Source organism: Poromitra crassiceps (genome assembly GCF_964638095.1).
Source record: "Poromitra crassiceps genome assembly, chromosome: 1".
NCBI lineage: Eukaryota > Metazoa > Chordata > Actinopteri > Beryciformes > Melamphaidae > Poromitra > Poromitra crassiceps.
Genome location: NC_139623.1, coordinates 115,466,229 through 115,489,451, shown reverse-complemented (window position 1 = coordinate 115,489,451; position 23,223 = coordinate 115,466,229). Strand labels below are relative to the sequence as shown.

General features: G+C 45.6%; 1 protein-coding gene across 1 annotated transcript in view; it reads left to right on the top strand.

Moving 5' to 3' along the window:
• bbs9 (Bardet-Biedl syndrome 9) overlaps positions 1-23,223 on the top strand; it is a gene marked incomplete at both ends in the record, with an annotated part of 588,136 nt that overhangs the window by 197,297 nt on the left and 367,616 nt on the right. The window contains one exon of the mRNA XM_083636722.1: positions 20,765-20,779. Coding sequence (XP_083492848.1) covers positions 20,765-20,779 — 15 coding nt within the window. The remainder of the gene's footprint in view (positions 1-20,764; positions 20,780-23,223) is intronic.

Sequence of the window (23,223 nt, the reverse complement as noted above, 5' to 3'; positions counted from 1 at the left end):
ATGAAAAGGCAGACTTCTCTTGAATTACAGGCAGAGCATATGCTTCAGCTTGTTAAACAAGTAAAACTGGTCAGGCTAATCCAGTTTCAATAATCTGAATTTAACTCAAATGAAATATGAAAAAAAAAGAAAAAAAAAAATTGGGCCAATGTCTACTAATGTGGGCCAATGCGACCCAATCAAAACGGCCCCGCGACCCACCTTTGGGTCACGACCCACCAGTTGAGAAACGCTGCTCTAGATGACTCCCGAATTCCAAGGCATGTCTGAAAGCGGCTTAAGCCAACCTGCTAGCACTAGAAGAGGGGTGGGCATGCAGCCCCCGTCCTCACTCAGTGTGGCCCTCAAGTCTTTTTTGGCCAGCTAGCGACGCGAGTAGCTGGCCACTATAATCCCCTCTGTCCAAATGACTCGATACTCCTGTGACTCCTCACACACCTTTGGGACGCAGCGTCATTACAACGGGCGCGCCTACATACACACACACTACATACACACACACTACATACACACACACACGGACTGCAGCAGCACAGCACCTACTGCTAAACACCAAGGGCTGAAACAAAACCACTATTTATCAGCCAGAAATGAGCCACACATTATAAACAAACGTCAACTTCTGAGTTTAATGTCGATACAAAGGACTCGGGATGCTCTGGCTGTGTGGAATTCCTTTCTTGATGAATTAGCGGATGTTACTGTGGTATGTTTTATCTTGTTTAGCTGTGGCCACTGGTTCCCTCCTTGTGCAAGAGGGACAGCAATCTTTGCAAATATCGAGTTCTGAAATGCGTGTTTCAACATTCCGACCCAGTGATCCTTTGTATCGACATTAAAAGAAGACATTCATTTATGTTTTGAAGTTTTGGTTAGGTATTTTTGCAACGATTTTAACATACACGGTATGGCCGGCCACTTCAAGCACCATCCACCCGCCACAACAAATAAACACATTTCCCAGTGTCTCTGCCATCACACTGGACATCAACACTAGCGGGAGACTTCTCCCACTCCAGCAAATATACATGAATGCTATGCGTAACGAACAACACATCTTACCGAGAGGGAGAGAGCTAAGCTAAGTAGCTAACTAGCGTGTTAGCTAGCCGATCTGAAAAGCATGTAAACAGCGGTGAGATTAGTCAAAGAGTAGGTAAAAGGAGGAGAGACCCTCGAGTGCTTGTGCAGCACTAGTGCACGTTGTGTACAACGGGTAACGAGCCGCTGTGATGAAGATTAAAGCGAGATTAACGGAGTTGAGAGCAGACAGATACTATCGCAGCTGCGGTCTCTCTCTACTAGTCAACTCAGTGCGCATGACCCGTTCAGGAGCCGTCCGTAAATCACGCGAGTGTGGCCTTTGACTGACATCTGTAAATGTGTCTCAACAAAAGAATGAACCTGGGTTACCCTTACTACAAAGTTTACTATAGAAGTGAATGGGGACAACATCATCCGCCCTGCATCTAATGTATAGGCTACCTGTGATCATCATTGTAAGGGGATACTCACACGCACACACACACACACACACACACACACACACACAGGATTATAGGCTACTTTCATATTGGGCCGATGTATCCTTGCCTTTATCTCACCCTGTTGTATCTTTTCTTTCGTCATGACACTCAGGCGCGGACTGCATAATCGGGCACGTTGGGCAAATGCCCGGTGGCCTGGCCTGGCCTGATTTTTTTTTTTTTTTTTTTGGTGTGTGTCAGGCCACTCACTGAACAGCAGGCCAGGCAATATATATATCGCCGCTCCAGGACCTCGAATTTCCAAAACAGAAACTTTTCAGGAAGTAAAAAAAACCTGTTTGCTCTTAAACTACTGAACCAAATGTCGTCAAAGTTGGCACATGTCTTAATTATAGTTAGTTTCCCGCTGAATGTGTCATTACTTTATTAATATCTTACCTGGATAAGCTCAAATGATGTTGTTTATATTATCAGTCCGACTTGGAAGCGCTTTCTCATGGCCAGTCAAGCGGGAGGCAGCCGCATCCTCATGCACGAGCCCCCAAGCTCCAGGCCGCGGGGGTGCGCGCAGGAGCAACAGCATTGCCCCTCGCCTCTCATGGCCGAATGGGGGCTTTGGCATGGGCTGAGAAATAGTCTGACATAACGTAACGTTAACGTTACTTTATTCTCGTCAGAAAGCACTCCGATTTGCATGTTAAAACAAGTTTGCAGCCTAGGAATAACTGGAAAACATTTGATTGATATATTAACGTCAGAGGAAGCCAGGCCCAGGATTAGTCAAAACGATATGAGAAATACACAGCGCGTCTGCCGTGTGTCTTTTCCGGGTTTAGTGTCCTGCGTGGGGGGGTATACACGGAGGTAGGGGGGGAATTTCGAGGTTTGACTGACAGATTGAGGGCGAATGGCGTTACGAGATTTACTCACAAGCTCGTTTTAATGCTTTTCCATTGGTTGCATTTGTTAAAAACCACACAGAGACGTGAAGGGTGACCAATGGCATTGATTCATGACAAAAAGTAAAAAAGTGAAAAAAGTGACATTCGAGGTCCTGGCCCGACACCGACGATATACAGTATATATATATATATATATATATATATATATATATATATATATATATTGTGCCCGCAGTCAGGCCACTCACTGAACAGCAGGCCAGGCAGGCCAGGCAGGCCACTGAGGCCAGTAGTGTTCCTATTTGCGCGGATAGCAGCCAGCAGACAGGCAGGCAGGAATGAGTTAACTTTTCAGTCAGACTCGTCCCAGCCCAGGCCACTCGAGGTGAGGCTGCGTGCGCACGGAGTCACACAGACGGCGTTTGTACAGAGGCATGTTTTTGGTTTTACTTCTTCATATTATACTTGCAGTTATCTAGGCAATGTTGATGTTTCTATTAGTTATTTTTTTATAGTTAAATGGTAGACATGCAATGATAAAATAAATTACAGTTCTCCCCGGCCCGTAGCGTAACTCCCGTCCCCCGCAGCGCAAGCCGGGGTGGTTGCTTCCCAGCTGGCCATAGCTAGGTTTCGACCTAGCCTTGTTTAGGAGGAAAACACAGAAAGCATAGCTGTTTCTAAACATGCAATGAACTCCTACTCATATCCGCACCTTAGTCAAATTGGCTGCATGTTTAGAACCAAGTCTCTGTTTTGAGCGCACTCCCATGACTGCAGATCATAAACCACCTAGACCCTAGTCTAATCGTGCGTTCCTTTATCGCAAAATAACTGGGATGTGGAGGCTAAATTACGTCACATCCGTTTTGTTAGTATCCCATTTGCAGAAAAGTTGAGCTGGGAAGTTCACTATTCACTGGTCAGATCCACTCGCTAGCCAGGCTAACCATTGTTAGCAATAACAGTTGATAACAAGGCATTTTGTGGCATTTTACGCATACAAACACTGCAGCCTCATGTCCACACAGATAGAAGTAGGCCGTGCTGTGTGTACAGCTGATTTAATGAGACACAAACAAGACAGTGCTAAATAGGATTTTTGAGGTCGGGGCTGCTGAGGCTCCTACGAGTTTGGAATGGGAAATACCAGCTCTAGTGACATCACCGTCCCAGCTCATGAACTTTGAACCGTAAGATTACCAGTTCCCAGTTATAAAGGAATGCACGATAAGCTCTGCATCACTGTACCTGTGGCTCTTGTTTAGCAGGATGCAGTTTATGGTCCGGCGGCAGGCAGGCGTGACCTGACGTAGCTGGATCTTTTAATTAGGTGATTGCCCTAATTACAATGTTATAAGAGCAAGTGAGCCTGCACGGTCGAGGCTGCGCAGCGGCCGAGCTGTGTATGCAATTTGCAGGGCCAGCTCGGTGAGCTGCAGGGCAGCGGGCGAACTACTGTATACTTGCGCTGTCCATGTCAGCTGTATTGAGTCACATTTTCGGGGAGCTGCACGCCAGCTGCGCGGGCAGGCTTGCCAGCCGTGGTGTAGCCCTCGGCCCATACGGCAAGGCCTTGGATGCTGTAACATGTTTTCTGCTTAAAAGATCATTCATTAGGGTTGTCCTACAACCCAGGTTTTACGAGTGAGAACGAGGATTCTCACAAATTCGCCTTGCCTGGAAACCCAGGCAGAGTACACATGCCGTAGGCTGTTAACGCTCGCACTTGTTACACACGGGCCACTCACCCAGCAGCAATAGCTATGGTCAACAGGTGATGGCTAGCGAAGCTAGCAGCCTAACAGTGGGGAGGGGGCTAATCAGCCACCCTCAAGCTAAGGCCAAGCCTTCCACCCGGATTATGATTAGCTAACTCAACCGCCAATATGCCGAGGGGTAGCGAGCCAAGCCTAGTCAAGACGCAGGCATCGTGGCAATCATAGCAACAAGCTAAGTGGGATGCCAAGCACCAGCTAGCGATACCCTGGTAAAAACCAGAACGGCTAGGTAACACTGTGGCAACGTAGGCGCCAAGCTGACGCCAACAAACCATAACCGTCACACAAGCCAGTGAGGTGCGATGCAGCCCCTGGCGTATTACAGCATAACAACAACCAGCGAGGTGCCGTGCAACTCATGGTGTGAAACTAACAAGCAAGCCAGCTAAGATAGCAATGCTAATGAAAGCAGCAGAAGCTTATTTCCCTCTCCCCACACATGGGAGGTAACGACCGTTCTCCATACCGCAGATAACACGGGGTGCAAGCAGCCTGGCCTAGCGGGGAGCGGAGCTAGCGAGCGCAATGTCATAACACCACTAGTGAACCCCACGTGCAGAGTGGCTAGAACTAGCAGCGCTAACAATGAAGCCAGCAGGAGCTAACTAACTCAACGGGGTGGCAAGTGGCCCAGCCCGGTAGCACAGCCGAGGCAACAGCGGGGAAGCATGCACAAGCTAGCGAAGAACCGGAGTCCGCTCTCAGCTAAACTAACTGCGTTAATAGCCAGAGTATACAGGCCGAGCTGGCCAAGTTAACACACAGCGGTACTCAAATCGTTTTCCTCTTAAGAGTAAGCAATACCCGTTAACAAGAAGTAAGGGCAGAGGCAGGAAGAGCCTGTGACAATCGCCGGGCGCCAAGCAGGCCCCACACCGGGTGCAGAGCTAAAGTGCCCCGACAGACAGATCCAAAATGCTAGCTACGGAGGTAGCTAATAGCTAGACTGTAGGCTAACGGAGATGAAGCAGTCCGATAATAACCACTAGCTAGTCTGTTTAATACAGGAGAGGCTAGCTACAAGCTCTTGATATAAGCCAACTAACCTCAAGTAACCACGGCTACCTGACAAGCTAGCAAGGTGTTAGTAACACAGCCGTAGCCGACAACACACGCAGAAATCAAGAACACAGCACTTTTCGCTTTTGCTCCTCCTGAGCCGGTGTGCGATACCCGAAGCGAAGGTAGTCCGTTTCCCGTCCGCTGGTCCTCGGACGGTGGGTAGTAAGACGAACTTTGGCTAACGGAGCTAACGTTTGGAACGTTATGGCAAGCTAGGTCTCTCAGAAGAAGTGCGACCGTTCAGCGAGGCTGAATGTGAGCAAAGTGACGAGCCTCAGTCTGCGTAGGTCGTGTCAGAGACACGGGGGCAGATGTGGGTGGTTGCGCCAATCACTGGCTGAGGTGTGCCAGGATGCCTTGGGGGGCACCTGGGTGGTTTTAAAGGTATTTTTCAGAGGTAAAAAGAAAGGCATTCAGTTCAGCGCCGCTAGGCGGGCTTCAGCATAATGTGAGAATCCGAGTTCGAAACGAAGTAAAACCGTTTTTTTACAAGCTGGATCTTATTTCCAGCTTTAAATATGATTTTTTAATTCACCCTGCATAACGTCGGTTTGATAAACAAGCGTGGAAATCTGTTTTGACCTGCGAGCTGAAAACGAGGAATTCGGGGCATGTGAAATGTAAGAAATTTACCACGAGAGGAAGGGGGTTGTGGCCACATTTACCACTGGTACAGGGTTGTGGCACGAGGCGAATTTCTACAATAGCTACCACATAATATAAAAAATACACAATTGTAACATTCAATTCATTTATTTACAATCATTACTGGTTTCAGAATACATTTATCCTTCCGCCACAGAATATAGTTCCATACACAAGATCAATGATTGCACTAAACATTTAGTTGCCTTTGAGCCAAAAAACAACTAACCTATTCGCGCTGCCAGGTTGAATTCTTCCTTGCTGTTGTTCTTGAAGTCAGGTGCAAGATTCTTTTGAGCACACCAGGTCTGGAAACATCGCATTGCCCAATTTGTTTGTTTGACAGTCCCAGGTTCACTCCGTGACAACTCAAGCTCAGCCAGTTCTCTCTCCCCAATTTCACCATGTCGTTCTTTGTTCACTTCACCTTCATCTTCATCTAACCACTGCTCAAAACTCAATCCACCCAGTAAATCAAACGTTACTACGAAATCGGACATTTCCTTGTTAGAGATTTATAGACTGACAGGCTAACAGTGGGCGGAGTCAGCACAGGTGTTCTTCATTCATCAGGGAGCGGAGTGATACTGCGGTTGGAGCCGAACTGTAGATTGTTGGCCTATTTACCACTGTTGCTAGCCAATCAGAATCCAGTATTCACTCATGCTGTTGTAGAAGCTTCTATTTATGTCTATTTATATAGCTTATTTTGCAACATTCAGCAGCTCATATTCTTCCATAAATACAGATTTAACTAATATGTCATTTAAAGAAAAAGTCATGGATTGTAAAAACTAGCTGATGGCACTTGGCCTCTGTATAGTCAGTCACAGAAAAGAAGGGCTTATCAGTTATTACCGCCATCAGAAAGTCCTTGAGTCATGAAACATGAAACGCACTTTGTTTCTGCCCCTCTTGCTAATGGATCCAGAATCTCAGTTGTGTGTGTGTGCGTGTGCGTGTGTGTGCGTGTGTGTGTGTGTGTGTGCGTGTGTGTGTGTCTGCTGTGACTAGGCTACGTGCTAATGGATCCAGAATCTCACTCATTTCAGCCAGTCTCATTTCTGTAGCCGCTTTCACACCGGCCTTGAAAGCCGGAAAATGCACTGAAAATGGTCCGTGTTGCAGCTCCTACGCTTTCAGGTGGAGGAGGGTTGCAGGGTAACCCGGCGCTGTGACTAGGTCCACTGGCGGAACGAAAGGCGTACAACAATTACCCACCAACCCGCTTTCACAACTTTCACATCGGAGGGGCGGATCCCGGTGCGAATGGTCAGCTCATTCATAAAAAGAAATACAGGGGAAACCACCTCATGCTGCAAGAAAGGCATAAGTGAAAGTAAAAAAAGTAGCCTATACAATCATGACTGCAGGGACGCCAGGAGGAATGCTCCGTACCTAGTAAGTAGGTTAGGCTTTATGCTCAAACGATGTTGACATTAGGAGGTAAAATTAACGGATATAATAATAAGCTTCAGAGGACTATAGCTGTCTGTGGCGAGTTGGTCTGAGGATATTCCCTCTGGAAACCAGCTCCAGAACTGCAAGCTGTCTAGCTAGCCAGTTGTGCATCCCTTACAAAAACTACTAACGTTATAGTAGTCATGTGCATCTATAGCCTATACTATTCCCCCGACGAACGTTATGCAGACTGCAGCTGTTTGATATGCGGGCGTCGTCTTTCAGAACGGACGCTAATTAGGCTACTTCATGGGAATGATTTGCTTTACAAAAAACTGGAACCAAAACATAAGAATTAGCCTTGTACCTAATAGGCTACATGATGGTGCATCTGTGATGCATAAAGTCGATCAGATGAATATTGAAAGCCTTGTTACCATGCTGCATGTGGACAACACTTTCGTGTTTTATCACTTTGACTAATCAAATATTTATTTGGGCTAGGAGGAGCTGGGTGGAAATGTCTCCGCTCGCCTTTCACCTGAAAGCACACCCCAGGACGGGAATGTGGCGGTGCTGCTTGGCTGTGTGTGAAAGCAATTTCTGTGGCGAGGCTGCCAGCTTTCCGGGCCTTCTGAACTGCAATTTTGCGCGATCTGTGTGTGAAAGCGGTTTGTGTGTGTGTGTGTGTGTGTGTGTGTGTGTGTTGTTCCATAGTAAACAGGAGGGTGGTCTGGGGGTCCCCAATTTTGAATGGACTTATTTTGCTACGAGGCTCGGCCATCTTTTAAATATGCTCAACAGCGATGACCAACATGTCAGGGAGCTCGCAAGAGGTTCTTTGTTCCTGGAGCTAAAAAGACGCAAGGTCCCCCTGGCACGTGGGTCGGATCCTAGCTTCCTGGGCTTCAGGAGGGAACCCAGCGGAAAGCTGGACAATCGCTCTCCTGGCTTTGGTGTGTGGTCTGACTGGCCGGACCTGAACGATCTATGTGGCTGGGCCAAAGTCACACTGGAGTGGGTGGCGTCTAACTCTGAGGCAGTGAATGTCTTGGAGGAGATTATATCTGAAACCAGCATCACTGTGAGAGCGACTGTGGACATTTGTGGATCAGAACATCAGCTTCCACTAACAAATGCCCGAGGTCACCTCTTGAGGGCGCAACAACGCAGACAGCAACAACACTGGACTGAGTTGAAACTTCAAGGGAAGCTTGCATGCCTTCCTGTACCAGATCACTCTGTCTCTCATGCAGGATCTAAAAATCCAGCTGTAGATGAGAGCATTGTCATCTTCACTATAAAAGCTAAAAGCGAGACTACAGGTTTTACCAACCAAGCTTAACCTTTCCATCTGGTTTCCTGTCAATCATGCTCCTCACTACATCATGGTCATGAACAGATAACTGAAACCATGTCCCACATCTCAAATGGTTGCCATGAATACAACGGGCTCTACATCTGTAGGCATGATAGAATAGTGGATTTGATATCAAAGAATATCACCTCTTATTTTTAGATCTTCTATCTCGATCTATAAACATTCCAGTCTGTGTATAGTGACAATTCTGATGTGTTCTCTAATATTCCAGCTAACACTCCTGATGTTGTTGTTGTCAATGAAAATCACAGAGAGGTGTTCATCCTAGAGGTTGGCTGTACCTTTGACCACAGCCTAGAGGAGGCCTTTCTGACCAAGATGTATCAACACATATATATATATATATATATATATATACATACATATATATATATATATATATATATATATATATATATATATATATATATATATATATATAGCCTATACATATATAGCCTATACATATATGGCATCATTATTATTATTATTATTATATCTCAATGGGCTGACTCACCAAAGGACGGTGCTGCGGCTCTACACTACAGGTTTGGGGATTCTAGAGCAGGTACATAGACGTCTGTTCAGATGTGTGTTTTGTGCGGGGGTTAAATCCCCCATCCTGTCTGCCTGGGCAGCTAAATTCTAACTTTGCTGAATGGAGAGAACAGGGAATTTACCCCACTCTGACCACGCCCCCAGCGTGAAGCAGCATTTATGACGAGACATCGCCTCAACCTATGGTTACATGGCATGGCAAAATTTCTTGTTACTTATTGGCCAACAAGAGCTGATACTGTACATGAGAGCTACTCCGGCTGGCTCATGCTTGATTGTCTATATAAGAAAATAACCTAAATCAAAACAGTTCATTAAACCTAGAGGACCTGAACTGGCATGAGCTCTTCTGCTGTCATTTTTCAAAGCGTCATCCTAAACTGTATTTTTCCATGATGTGTATTACCAGACCGTGGTTCTCTTAATTGTAAATAACATGTTTGATTGATTGATGAAATGTGAAGCAACATGTTCTTTATCCGTAAATATGCGATTGCAGTCAGATTGACAGCTACTCTGAATAAAAAAGACAACATGAATGGTGTAATTTCATAATTTCTTAAGATTCTTAAATTGAGAAGTTGTGCCAAGTGGTCTTACTCTTAAAATAAGAAAAAAAATCTTGTTCCTCTGTTGGGATGTGATGCAAACCATTGTTGTAGCTTGTTACTCGTTAAATCTAGCTCAATATTAGCTTAAATCTTTTATTAAGAAAATGTAAGATATATTTTCTTAACACGTTGACTGCCAATGACGAGATATCTCGTCTTACAGAATCCAACCGTTGAGTGCCAAAGACGAGATATCTCGTCTTAAAAAAAAAAAAAAAAAAAATTGACGGTCGGGCGTGGATCAACGCTCCCCCCATCTCCTATAAAAATATTGGAGTCAGCGAACGTGTACAACCCATTCCACGGACCCACTAAGTGGCGACAGTGCTCTCCACACTAGGAAAAGCAGAGCCAAAACTGTAGGGTAACGCGCGAGGAAACCATTCTCTACTGTAAAATGGATTGGCGAAAACGCTTTCACTTTCGCGCATTATCGCGCTGGGAGCTGGCGGTGGGGGATTCCAAAAATAGACTGGGTGGAAAACACAGTTTGAAACACGCAGCATAAAGCCTAGAATCGCACAAAGCTTCATCAAAGCTCTCAAACCCAAGAAACAAGTGAGCCCTATCCACACTCGCTGCCAGGGAGGGAGGCTGCTCAAACTCGCAGCAGCAGCAGCAGAACACTCGCTTGTGACAAACGCAGGCTGAAAGTCACCAGACACGCCCACGGAGGGAGGAGTTTGAAGGAGAGGGCGTTCATAACTATATTGTTTAGATGTCTGATCTCTCACTGATGCCAAAAATAAATGGTTAAAGTGACTGTTCTGCCTGTTTGATTGAATTTCACAAAACTGCGATTATCTCAGCTTTCACTCTCAGACGCTGAAACCATGCTGTACTCAACGGCTAATATCTACATAACTACTAACTCTACAAACTAACTCTTTTAGACAGAGAAAGCACACATTCTATTAGTACTTTTGTGAACTTTGTGTTCACAAACTCCAAGCAGAAAATAATCCTCGGCTCTTGTAAAATGAGCCAGAATCCTCAAAAAAACCCTCTGGCAGAACCTACCTACAGTAAAAAAAAAAAAAAGGCTGGCAGTGAATGTGTTAAAATAAGAAACATTTTCTAATGCGAAACATGCTTGACAAGAATTATTTTTCTTTTAGACCAAAAACAAGACTAATATGCTAGAAACAAGGATTTTTTTACTTTCTTTCAGTGTAATGGATCCAGAATCTCACTCATTTCAGCCAGTCTAATTTCTCAGGCAGTAGAGGAGAGTTTAGAACAGGAAAGACTGATTGAACACTGGCTGGCAGCCTGCCAAACCTGGCTTGTGTGTGTGTGTGTGTGTGTGTGTGTGTGTGTGTGTGTGTGTGTGTGCGCGCTAGAGCTGGGCTCGGGCTGAATTTTCCTTGCCGAACCCGACTGAGCCGTTCACATTATTAGCCGAGCCCGGCCCGGCCCGACAGGGGTCAATTGATAATCTGTCCGAGCCCGGCCCGAACCCCCTCCCTGATTTTTTTTTCCCCCCCGGAGCGCAGCAACAACAGCAAATAGCGACCAGCCTAACAGCCCTATATAATCCCAAACCAAAATCTCGTAATTCAAAGCAGTCAATGATTAATACGTAATGTACAAAGCAAAGTACCAAACAGCCTAATTCGTGCGTGCCGTGCACTGCCCACACACAATCCCACATCGCTGAAAGAAGTACCGGTAGGCTACTGCACAGTGTCGGCGACACCAGCGCTGAGCCGACACGCAGCTGACTCCGGGCAGAGCAGCAGAGTGCATTGTCGATCTGGGCGTGTTTCATTCGATGCCTTCAGGTGCTTTCATTAACGTAGTAAATTAGCTCAGGGGCTGATGATAGATATTATTTGAAGGCAAAAACAAGTGACTGATTACGTGACCGAGCCCGGCCCGAACCCGAACGCGACTTCAATGTTTCTGTCCGAGTCCGACGGGCCGGGTAGCCCTGCTCTAGTGCACGCGTGCACTAGAGCAGGGTGCACGCAGTGTGTGCGTGTGTGTGTGCGCGTGTGTGTGTGTGTGTGTGCGTGTGTGTGTGTGTGTGTGCGTGCGCACGCGTGTGTGTGTTTCGTGAGTACCTTCTTGGTCCATTTGACCTGTCCTCTATGTTTAACTATAGCTTTCAATCAACATTGATACTTTTGGTTTTAGTCTCTCTCTCTTTCAACCTTTCTCTCTTTCTTTTTCTACATCTCTTTCATTCTTCCGTGTCTCTCCCCCAATTCCTCATGTTCTTTCTTCTCTCTGGCAGTATAGGAGAGGGACAGAAAGGTATAGAGGGAGATTGAGATAAAGAGACCGGGAGATAGAGAGGCTTTAACAAGACATGGACTGTCTGACTCAGCACTCTATGGCCATTCATTGGCCAAAAACCACGGCATCTGCTTCTCATTGGCCCAACCAGGCGACACTCTCCGACCAATCAAAGCTTAACTTCTGGCGGCGCCGCCGCCTGAAGGTTAGAGAAGCGGAGGGAGCTTGTCGGTTTGAATCCCGGACCTGGAAATGAGCCTCGTTCTCTGTCATAAAGTTGAATTCAGCAATCACTGCATTCCAATCGTTAATATTGGATAATTTGAAATGTTCTCTAATCTCTCTCTCTCTCTCTCTCTCTCTCACACTCCCTCTCTCTCTGTACCTTCTATCCTTTAAAATGCATCAGTATTGTTTTCATTTTGTGATATGGATCGTTTCCTCACTGCGTGTTCAATACATCACATGTTGGAGGCAGCCTCTTCCAGCCACGTCCAGACCTCCACCAAGGTGTCTGAAACAGAGCTTTCTCGCTCTAAAAATGACCGGTCCAATGAGCGCCGGGGGAACTGACAGTTACCCAATCAGTGTCACGGGCGAGACAAACGCCCAAGCTGTCAAGCTGTTGTTAAGCGATGTCAACCTGTGTACCGGGACCAAGGAGGAGAAATAACAACAATGTCGATGGCTGTAGGCAAGATAGATGCTGCTATCGAGCTGGACTAAACCAATTAAAAGTAAAAAAGTGATTTAAAGCAGCTACGAGCAACTTTTTCGATTGTTATTAAACAGTATAATTACAATATTGATGCATCACATCTTACCTATAATAGTAGCTGAGATCAAAGCCGTGTGAATTGGAGATTGCTCCCTTGGATGATTATTAAGTCTGTGTCTGTCTAAACTCGCGTCAACAGGGGGCTCTCTCTCTCTCTCTCCTTACCGCCGGCCCGGCTACCCGGAAGTGAAACGCGGAAGTGAAACCCGGAAGTGAAACGCAGCTGCCTGCCTCGCTGTTTGCGCTGCCTAGCAACATAACATAAACAATGTGAACGCCACGCATATTCTCGCGAACATCTCTAGTTATATTCTAACAGGTTTTTTGGAAGTTATTTTGTGGTTATGGCCGAAGTGGCTGCTGCAAACCGTTTCATTTCACTTCCTGATCTTCCCTGGCCACAGACAGACTAACACTGGCCGATTCACTCGGGGCTCAAGCGAGACTACTCTGCGTTGGTCTCGTCGACTATTAGAGGTAAGATGTGATGCATTGATATTAAATTTATACTGTTTAATAACAATCGAAAAAGTTGCTCGTAGCTGCTTTAAAGATTTTACTTTGCTCCCTGGTGTCAAAGATGCCCATTTTCTGCCCAGTTGTACTTGGCCAATTCCTCCCTGCTGTCCCGATCGTTGCTCCACCCCCTTTGCTGATCTGGGGAGAGCTATACTGTAATAATAATAATGCATTTTATTTATGGGCGCCTTTCAGAACACTCACACAACATAGTTAAAAACAACCAGCAAATATCAGACTAGCACGTGCTTCCTCCAATACATGTGCAGTCACCAGCCGCTTCTTTTCACCTGACAGCAACGAGTTTCACCTGCAGGACGTACAGTATAGCAGGTGGGAGGATCACACTATTCCCCCCAGTTCCCCTCAACCCGGGCCCCGAACAGGCACCCCGACCAACCAGATGAGGTGCTAGTGCAGTGACCAAGACTCATCCCCCACCAGCATCCCACCCACAGACACAGTCAAATGTGTCTGTATGAACACCAGCATCCCACCCACAGACACAGCCAAATGTGTCTGTATGAACACCAGCATCCCACCCACAGACACAGCCAAATGTGTCTGTATGAACACCAGCATCCCACCCACAGACACAGCCAAATGTGTCTGTATGAACACCAGCATCCCACCCACAGACACAGCCAAATGTGTCTGTATGAACACCAGCATCCCACCCACAGACACAGCCAAATGTGTCTGTATGAACGTCTGACCAAGCCGGAGATTGTTTGTTTGTTTATTTATTTAAGAAAAGGGACAATGCACATTAATTAACATGAGCACGTGAGTCCATCATGTAAATGTGCCAGATTTAGCCATACAGGCTAATTTTCATCTGCAGTCCCTGGCAGATTGATGTTATATGTGAAACATTAACAAACACATGCAATAGTACAGAAGACATAAGTAGACAAAAGCATATAAAAGAAGAAAAGCACAAGCAGATTAATAGCATATAAAAAGAACATGCAAGATGACATTAGCATATTCTATACAATACATGCCGCCAGAGCAACAGCACATAAGCACATAAAAACAGACAAAAGCATATAAGCACAATTATGCAGCCCCTGGTTTACTGTAAAGCACGGACAAAAGCACAGACAAAAGCACATGCCCTACAAAGCAGACAAACAATGACAAACAACGAAAAATACTATCCTGGAGTATGGATGCATGTTTGATTGTTCAATAGCCAATGTTTTATGGAGTTGGAGAAGGAGTTGAGAGATGTGATGTTTCTCAGTTCTACGGGTATAGTGTTCCAGGTATGTGCTGCTCTGTAGGAGAAGGCTGACTGCCCAAAGCTACTTCTCCTATGTGGAATTTTACAGTCTCCTCTGGTAGAAGCTCTGGTAGATGAATTTTGGATTTGTGAAATGAATTCCTTGAGCGGAGGGGGGGGCCAGACCATGAACAATTTTATACACAAGTAAAATATCTGCAAATTTGATCATGTTTTCCCAATTTAAAAAGTCATATTTAGTTAAGATTTTACAGTGGTGATATGAGTTAGATTTTTTGTCCAGTGTTTTCAGGGCTCGCTTATAGAGTGTTTCTACTGATTTTAAAGTAGTTTTACCTGTCTGTGTCCAACTAGTGAGACAGTAATTAATATGTGAAATTATAGATGCTGTCATTATGTGAGATAACACGGGGGCTCAAACCTGCAACTCTAGTGTTTATGGTCACTCAAGATTCTCTGGATCACGTCTTGGCTTGGTTCGAGCCTTAAAACTGGTTATATTTGGATTGATCTAAATGTCTATGGAGAAAATGGATGCGGAACTTACTTCTGGGGCAAATTACGTCACGAAAAGTCACGTGCCTGTTGAGCTCCATTATCTCAAAGCCCTAACTGTACTTTATGCCTCCATGGCAACATCTGGTATTTGTATACACATGGTTTGGGACTGCTCGGCCGTTTCTTTATTTTGGAGAGAAGTTGCCAGGAAGATGTCGGTAGTGGTGGGAGTCACTAGCCGCTTTCACACACAAATCGTGCAAAATTGCAGTTCAGAAGGCCCGCAAAGCCGGCAGCCTCGACACATAAATCGCTTTCACACACAGCCAAGCAGCCCCGCCACATTCCCGTCCTGGGGTGTGCTTTCAGGTGACAGCCACCCCTCCCGGATTGAAAGGCGAGCGGAGGCATTTCCACCCAGCTCCTCCTAGTTGAGCTTTCAATCAACATTGATGCTTTTGGTTTTAGTCTCTCTCTCTTTCAACCTTTCTCTCTTTCTTTTGTCTTTTTCTACATCTCTTTCATTCTTCTGTGTCTCTCCCCCAATTCCTCATGTTCTTTCTTCTCTCTGGCAGTATAGGAGAGGGACAGAAAGGTATAGAGGGAGATTGAGAGAAAGATACCGGGAGAAACACACAGATCGCGCAGAATTGCAGTTCAGAAGGCCCGCAAAGCCGGCAGCCTCGACACATAAATTGCTTTCACACACAGCCAAGCAGCACCGCCACATTCCCGTCCTGGGGTGTGCTTTCAGGTGACAGCCACCGCTCCCGGATTGAAAGGCGAGCCGGATTGAAAGGCATTTCCACCCAGCTCCTCCTAGCCCAAATGAATATTTTCATAGGTTAGTGTAGCCTAGGCTACTGTATGATGAACAAATTCATTCAACAACCAAACATCGCCGATGTATGCCAGCCAACGACGTGCAGCTGCGGTCGTTAAGGATCAAAGTGATAAAACAGGAAAGTGTTGTCCACATGCAGCATGGTAACAAGGCTTTCAATATTCATCTGATCGACTTTATGGATCACAGATGCACCATCATGTAGCCTATTAGGTACAAGGCTAATTCTTATCTTTTGGTTCCAGTTTTTTGTAAAGCTAATTATTCCCATGAAGTAGCCTAATTAGCGTCCGTTCTGAAAGACGACGCGTGCAGCTGCAGTCTGCATAACGTTCGTCGGGGGAATAGTATAGGCTATAAATGCACATGACTACTATAATGTTAGTAGTTTTTGTAAGGGAATGCACAACTGGCTAGCTAGACAGATTGCAGTTCTGGAGCTGGTTTCCAAATGGAATATCCTCAGACCAACTCGCCACAGACAGCTATACTGCCCTGCAAAGCTAAAAGGGGCTAACTAAATTTTTGTCAATTTGTTTTTGTCATTTTTGGAACATTGAAGATCTGCTTTATCATGTGTCAATTGTGTTGTTTTTTGGATAAAATAGGGGGTCATATTTACAGTAACTTCCAAAAGCCCTAGAAAAGCCAGTTACAGTTGTTTGGTTTGGTTTGACTGCACTCTGAATGCTCTGCCCTGCAACGCAAAAAGGGGGTAACTCACCAGAATGCTCAGGTTGAGTTGAGGTATGAGTTACATTACTGGGCAGGCCTAATGTCATGATTGTGACATCGGACCAATGCCACCCCCACCCACACAGACACACCCACACCACCCACATCAACTCCCAAGGTTGCCAGCTCATACGGCATTAACCCCCTAACCCTTATACATTAACCCGCGAGGCACCTCATATGACATTAACCCCCGAGGCACCAGCTCATACCACATTTACCCCCGAGGCTCCAGCTCGTACAACATTAACCCCCGTAGTGCCAGCTCATATGACATTAACTCCTGAGGCACCAGCTCATATGACATTAACTCCTGAGGCACCAGCTCATATGACATTAACTCCTGAGGCACCAGCTCATATGACATTAACTCCTGAGGCACCAGCTCATATGACATTAACCCCCGAGGCGCCAGCTCATACCACATTAACCCCCGTAGTGCCAGCTCATACAACATTAACTCCTGAGGCACCAGCTCATATGACATTAACCCCCGAGGCGCCAGCTCATACCACATTAACCCCCGAGGCACCGCACATATGAAATTAACCCCGGAGGTGCCAGCTTATATGACATTAACCCCCGAGGCGCCAGTTCATACCACATTAACCCCAGAAACACCGCTCATATGAAATTAACCCTGGAGGTGCCAGCTCATACAACATTAACCCCGAGGCGTCGCTCATATAAAATTAACCCCAGAGGTGCCAGCTCATATGACATTAACCACTGAGGTACCAGCTCATACAACATTAACCCCCGAGGCCCCAGCTCATATGACATTAACCCCTGAGGTACTAGCTCATACAACATTAACCCCTGAGGTGCCGCTCATATAAAATTAACCCCAGAGGTGCCAGCTTATATGGCATTATCCCCCGAGGTGCCAGCTCATACAACATTAACCCTCCAGGTACCAGCTCATACAACATTATCCCCCGAGGCGTCGCGCATATGAAATTAACCCCAGAGGTGCCAGCTCATATGACATTAACCCCCGAGGCACCAGCTCATATGACATTAACTCATTGAATGCCAATGACGACGGCTGTCGTCAATTCAAATACTGACGTAGAGTGCCAAAGACGACGATTGTCGTCAATTGCGTTTTTTGACGGTGGGACGTGGATCAATCCCTGATACATCTCTGGTACAACTATTGTAGCTATTGGAGGTCTATAACCTATTTTACAGAACCCTTAGGTGGCGACAGTGCTCTCCACATAACAGAAAGGCAAGGAAAAAACAAAGAAGAAGTCGTTATGGAAACGGAAATCGCATCGCATCCGTATGCATCGATATGCTGAAGCACGTTACTGCAGCTGTGCCTGCAGCAGCCAATCTGCTCCCACAATTGAGCCGCTCCGTGTCGGTTGCGACAGCACATCCGCACATCCACACCGTGGAGTTGTTATTATTCTCAACTGGAAGCATCGTTGCCGGTGACAAACACACGCGGAACGCTGTAAAAAAACTGGATGTTGCGCACCCTTCACTGTGCGCACAGCAAACTCAGCAGAGAGCCACCACAGACAGGAGGAGGAGTGTGCAGTTGAGGCGAGGCGGGGCGGGGCGGGGGGGGGGGGGGGCACGCAGAGCAGCACGCAACACCCAGACAGACCCAGGCAGCAGGACAGGATTGACAAACGCAAGCCAGAATATCCGATGCCCACCAGCAGCAAATCAAGACCAGCAAGAAGCTGCAACCAGCAGCGCACGCAGGGGCCAGCGCTGCTGGTTGTAGCTAAAAATATTATTCTGCCAAACAAAATTCCCTGGCCTAAACTGTTTTATTGAAGGAAATTATTTTTGAGGTGTGACTACATTAGAAAAGATTAGCTTCAGAGTCAGTGATGTGCTTGAAATGTTTAATTTCACAAAAGGCCAATTATCTCAGCTTCTAGAAAAAAATTGCTGTTTTTGGATGAATCAAGCTATCTTCTCCGGCTCATAACTAAAGAACGGAAAATGGGATCAATAAACTTTTTGAGTGCCAGCTCATACAACATTAACCCCCGAGGTGCCACTCATATGAAATTAACCCCAGATGTGCCAGCTCATACGACATCAACCCCCGAGGTGCCAGCTCATACGACATTAACCCCCGAGGCGCCAACACACAGACACACAACAACGGGCCAACAAGAGTCCCACCAAACTAGGCTTGAAGGATGTGTAGCGGCCTGATAATCTAGTTATATTATATTTATACGTATATTATATTAAGCGTAATTGTGCCATGAACATGAGACTTAATGTCTATGTTATCATTATTATCATATATACAGGTTTTATATAGTGATAAGCAACCAAGTGAAGGATCAAATTGAAGTTACTGTCTTTTTGCTTGGCATCACCCCTTATTATTTTGTAGACAATGCAAAGCCAGAGTAAGGTAACTTCCAAATAAGGGTCAAAGGTCAAGTTTGAGCTAAAAAAAAATATGTAGATAAATAACTACATTAAAACAACAAATAATTAACACATTTCCAGTTTTCTTCCTACATTTGGCTGGACAACAACAAAACTTTAAAGTCATTTTTCTCAGTTCTACACTCTAGCGAGTTACCCCCTTTTAGCTTTGCAGGGCAGTATTGTTAAATTATTTATTAATATTTTATTCCTGACAGGACGGGTGTTCATATAGCCTATGTCTCGGCTAATCCACTGAAGTCTCTGTGATGGTGATAGCAGAAGTTGCGAGGGTCTTTGATCTTCTATCTCCAAATTCCCGATATAAATAGATAGATAGATAGATAGATAGATAGAGTACTTTATTCATCCCCGAGGGGAAATTCTGGCGTTACAGCAGCAGTAGCATCAATGACAGCAACAAGAGCATCAATGACAAGAGCATCAATGACATTAAACAATTAAACAATAAAAAAAAAGTTACACAAATAAAAAAGTTACACAACTTCCGTAGGTAAGGTGCAAAAACAGCAGTATTAAAATATTGCAATAAGAAAAGAAACAAACCAATACGCGAAAATATACAATATACAATATATACCACTTTACTTCCACCGCCTTTACATCTTACGTTTCCCAGAAACTGTAGGTAAATTAAATCAAATCAACTAAATACTCCTAAATAGTATTGAATAATACTATTATTTATATTTCTATTATTTCTATAACTAAACTAAAGCTGTACAGTTTGTTATTTATATAATGATTGATATGACTATACATACTATACATAGTGAGTGTGCAATGTGGGCATGTGCACAGTGCATTGGATTCAATGTTCAGGAGGGCGGGAGGGGAGGGGACGGTAGGGAGAGGAGGGCCCTCCTCTTTCTGAGTGTCCAGGAGTTATTGTAAATTGTTATTGCGGTGGGTACGAAAGACCTCCTGTAACGCTCCTTGCTGCAGGGAAGCTGACGGAGCCTCTGACTGAAACCGCTCCGTTGTCCAGCCAGCAGGTCGTAAAGGGGGTGTGTCGTGTCAAATACATAGGCTTACATAGCCTACATAAATAAATAAATAAATAACTCTCTCTCCCCCGATCCCTCCCTTTTTATCTCTCTCTCTCTCTCTCTCTCTCTCTCTCTCTCTCCTCGCACGGCGCACGCCCGACATAGCCTACAATGTAGGTCTAACAAAACGCATTCTTATAATCATATAAAATCTCTGGGAATTATTTTTTCCATCCCCAGAGGCTATTAGCCTACCAGAGTGTCTCCTGGCCAATCCAGGAGGCTTGGCAATACTATTTGGACCGTTTGATTTGTGGCTGTGTGAACACAAACGAAGCAAGCCACAAATGCAACAATTGTCTCAATTAAGGACCTGAATCAGAAACAAAGCAAACGACCTACAGGTGTGAATACACCCATACACTGTAGATATCACATCACACTCTGGATGGCTTGGGCTCAGCCCGCGCTACTTTCCCAGTGTGTGGGCCAAGGTGAACCAAGCACTCCCTAACTATTTGGTGTGTGTGTGTGCGTGTGTGTATGTGTGTGTGTGTGTGTGCGCATGTGTGTGTGTGTGCATGCACGCACGCACACGTGTTTTATCTGTCCACTCCACTTCTGCTTTTTTTAATGTGACTCTTCTCTTCTTTCTTTCTTCTCGACTACAGAGCTCAACCCCAGAGGTAAGTGTTTGGTCAGTAGTGCTGGATAGAATAGTTAGAGGTAGTAGGGACACACACACACACACACACACACACACACACACACACACACACACACACACACACACACACACACACACACACACACACACACAATGCCCACATGCAGTATTACACACAGAGACACACTTGTGTCCACAGTTAAAAACCAATACCCCCTCAGATAGATACACACACACACACACACACACACACACACACACACACACACACACACACACACACACACACACACACACACACACACACACAGTGCACAGATACACATTGGTATACTGTATGCACACACACAACACACACACTCTCACAGACATGTACTGTATATGCATACAGACACACTTTTATGCACACATTAAAAAATCTATATGGATTCTGATACACAACGACCAACTCACACACACACACACACACACACACACACACACACACACACACACACACACACACACACACACACACACACACACAGAGTACTGTATATACAGGAAGAGACCACTGCCTACTGTTTATGTTCCTGTAACATGATATTTGGCAAGTCTCGACACACGCACGCGTGCACACACACACACACACACACACACACACACACACACACACACACACACACACACACACACACTTAACTTCCTAACTGCTGATGAAATGAAATAAGTAAATATCCTCCAGTTACTTTATACTGTGTGTACATTATGCTTACATGGAAATATCATCTCACACACATTAACAAGAAACGCATACACAGAGCTAGACACACGCTGTCTCACACATTTACTCACAGTGACAAGAACACACACACACACACACACACACACACACGTAGTCCGGCAGCAGTGTTTGTTTTAGTCTGTGTTTGTGTGCTTTTATACAGAATAGGAAGTCCTGTAATCTATAGTGGGCTTAGAGGCCCTAGAGTAGTACACAGAAAGAAAGACACACACACACAGTATACATATAGTATGTACTAGAGCCCAACCGATTTATCAGGAGACCGATATATCGGTACAGATATTGACCTCATAGTGCAGTGCCCGTTACCCCCATGCACCACCCCGTGGGCACTCACCACCCCCACTGCACTCCATCAGGTTCCCCTAAGCCAGTGATACGGCCACATGCGGCCCGCGGGCGCCCCCTGTGTGGCCCGCGATGGAATTGCAAAAAAAAAAAAAAAAAAATACAGTGCACCTGAACGCAATATGCAAGATACCCGCTGAATAAGTGTCCAAATGTTCATGTAATTCTGGCCAATACTTACACTTCTGTTGTAGCATTTGAGTCTGGAATATGGAATATCTTTCAATAATCTATGATTTAGCTGCTAAATTGTCAAATACCGCCGTCTGCTCGCTACCCAGGCACTTAGATTCAAGATTTTTTATTTTTTTATTTTTTATTGTCACTCCATGGTACAAGTACCACGTGTGAAATTCTTGTGCAGTGGACTCCGTTTACGACATAGTACAAATAGGCAACAAGCAATAAGTAATAGGCAATGAGAAATAGGCATCAATAAGCAATAAGACAAGTCGGTGGCTTATACAACAGTGGCATATTCATTGCACATAGGTGCACATGTCATGTGCATACGTTAGACGTGTTCAGACATTCCAAATTCGACGTTTTATACATACATGTGCAAATAGCATGTACCTTATTAAACATACACTTAAATTTACAATTAAACGTTAGGCACCTTATTAAACATACACTTAAATTTACAATTAAACGTTAGGCATCCGTAATAGTAGCAGCTGCAGTACGGTACGACTACTGCACTATTTGTGCATATTAAGGAGTCTCGTGGCCTGCGGGAAGAAACTGTTCCTCAAGCGATTTGTGCGTGTTTTTGGAACCCTGTATCTCCTCCCTGAGGGTAACAGGGAGAACAGGCTGTTGTGGGGATGGTTTGTGTCTTTGATGATCTTCAGGGACCTCCTGAGGCACCGCTGGTTGTACAGTTCGTGCAGTTCTGGCAGTTCACCTCCTGTTACGTGCTGGGCCGCGCGCCTCACCCTCCGTAGCGCTCTGCGGTCCATGGTGGTACAGTTCCCGTACCAGGCGGTGAAGCCGCCTGTCAGCAGGCTTTCAATGGTGCCTCTGTAGAAGTCCCCGAGGATTTCTTTCCTCAGCCCGAATTTCTTCAGGCGCCTGAGTCCGTGTAGTCGCTGTTGGGCCTTTTTGACAACAGTGGCGGTGTGGCCGGCCCATGTCAGGTCCTGGTGGATGTTGACTCCCAGGTACTTGAAGCTGTCCACCCTTTCCACCACTGTGCCATTGATTGTGATTGGGGGGTGTGCGCCCCCCCCTCTCCTGTAGTCTACAATGATCTCCTTGGTCTTGGAGACGTTCAGAGAGAGGTGGTTGTCCTGGCACCATTGTTCCAGTACCCCCACCTCCTCTCTGTA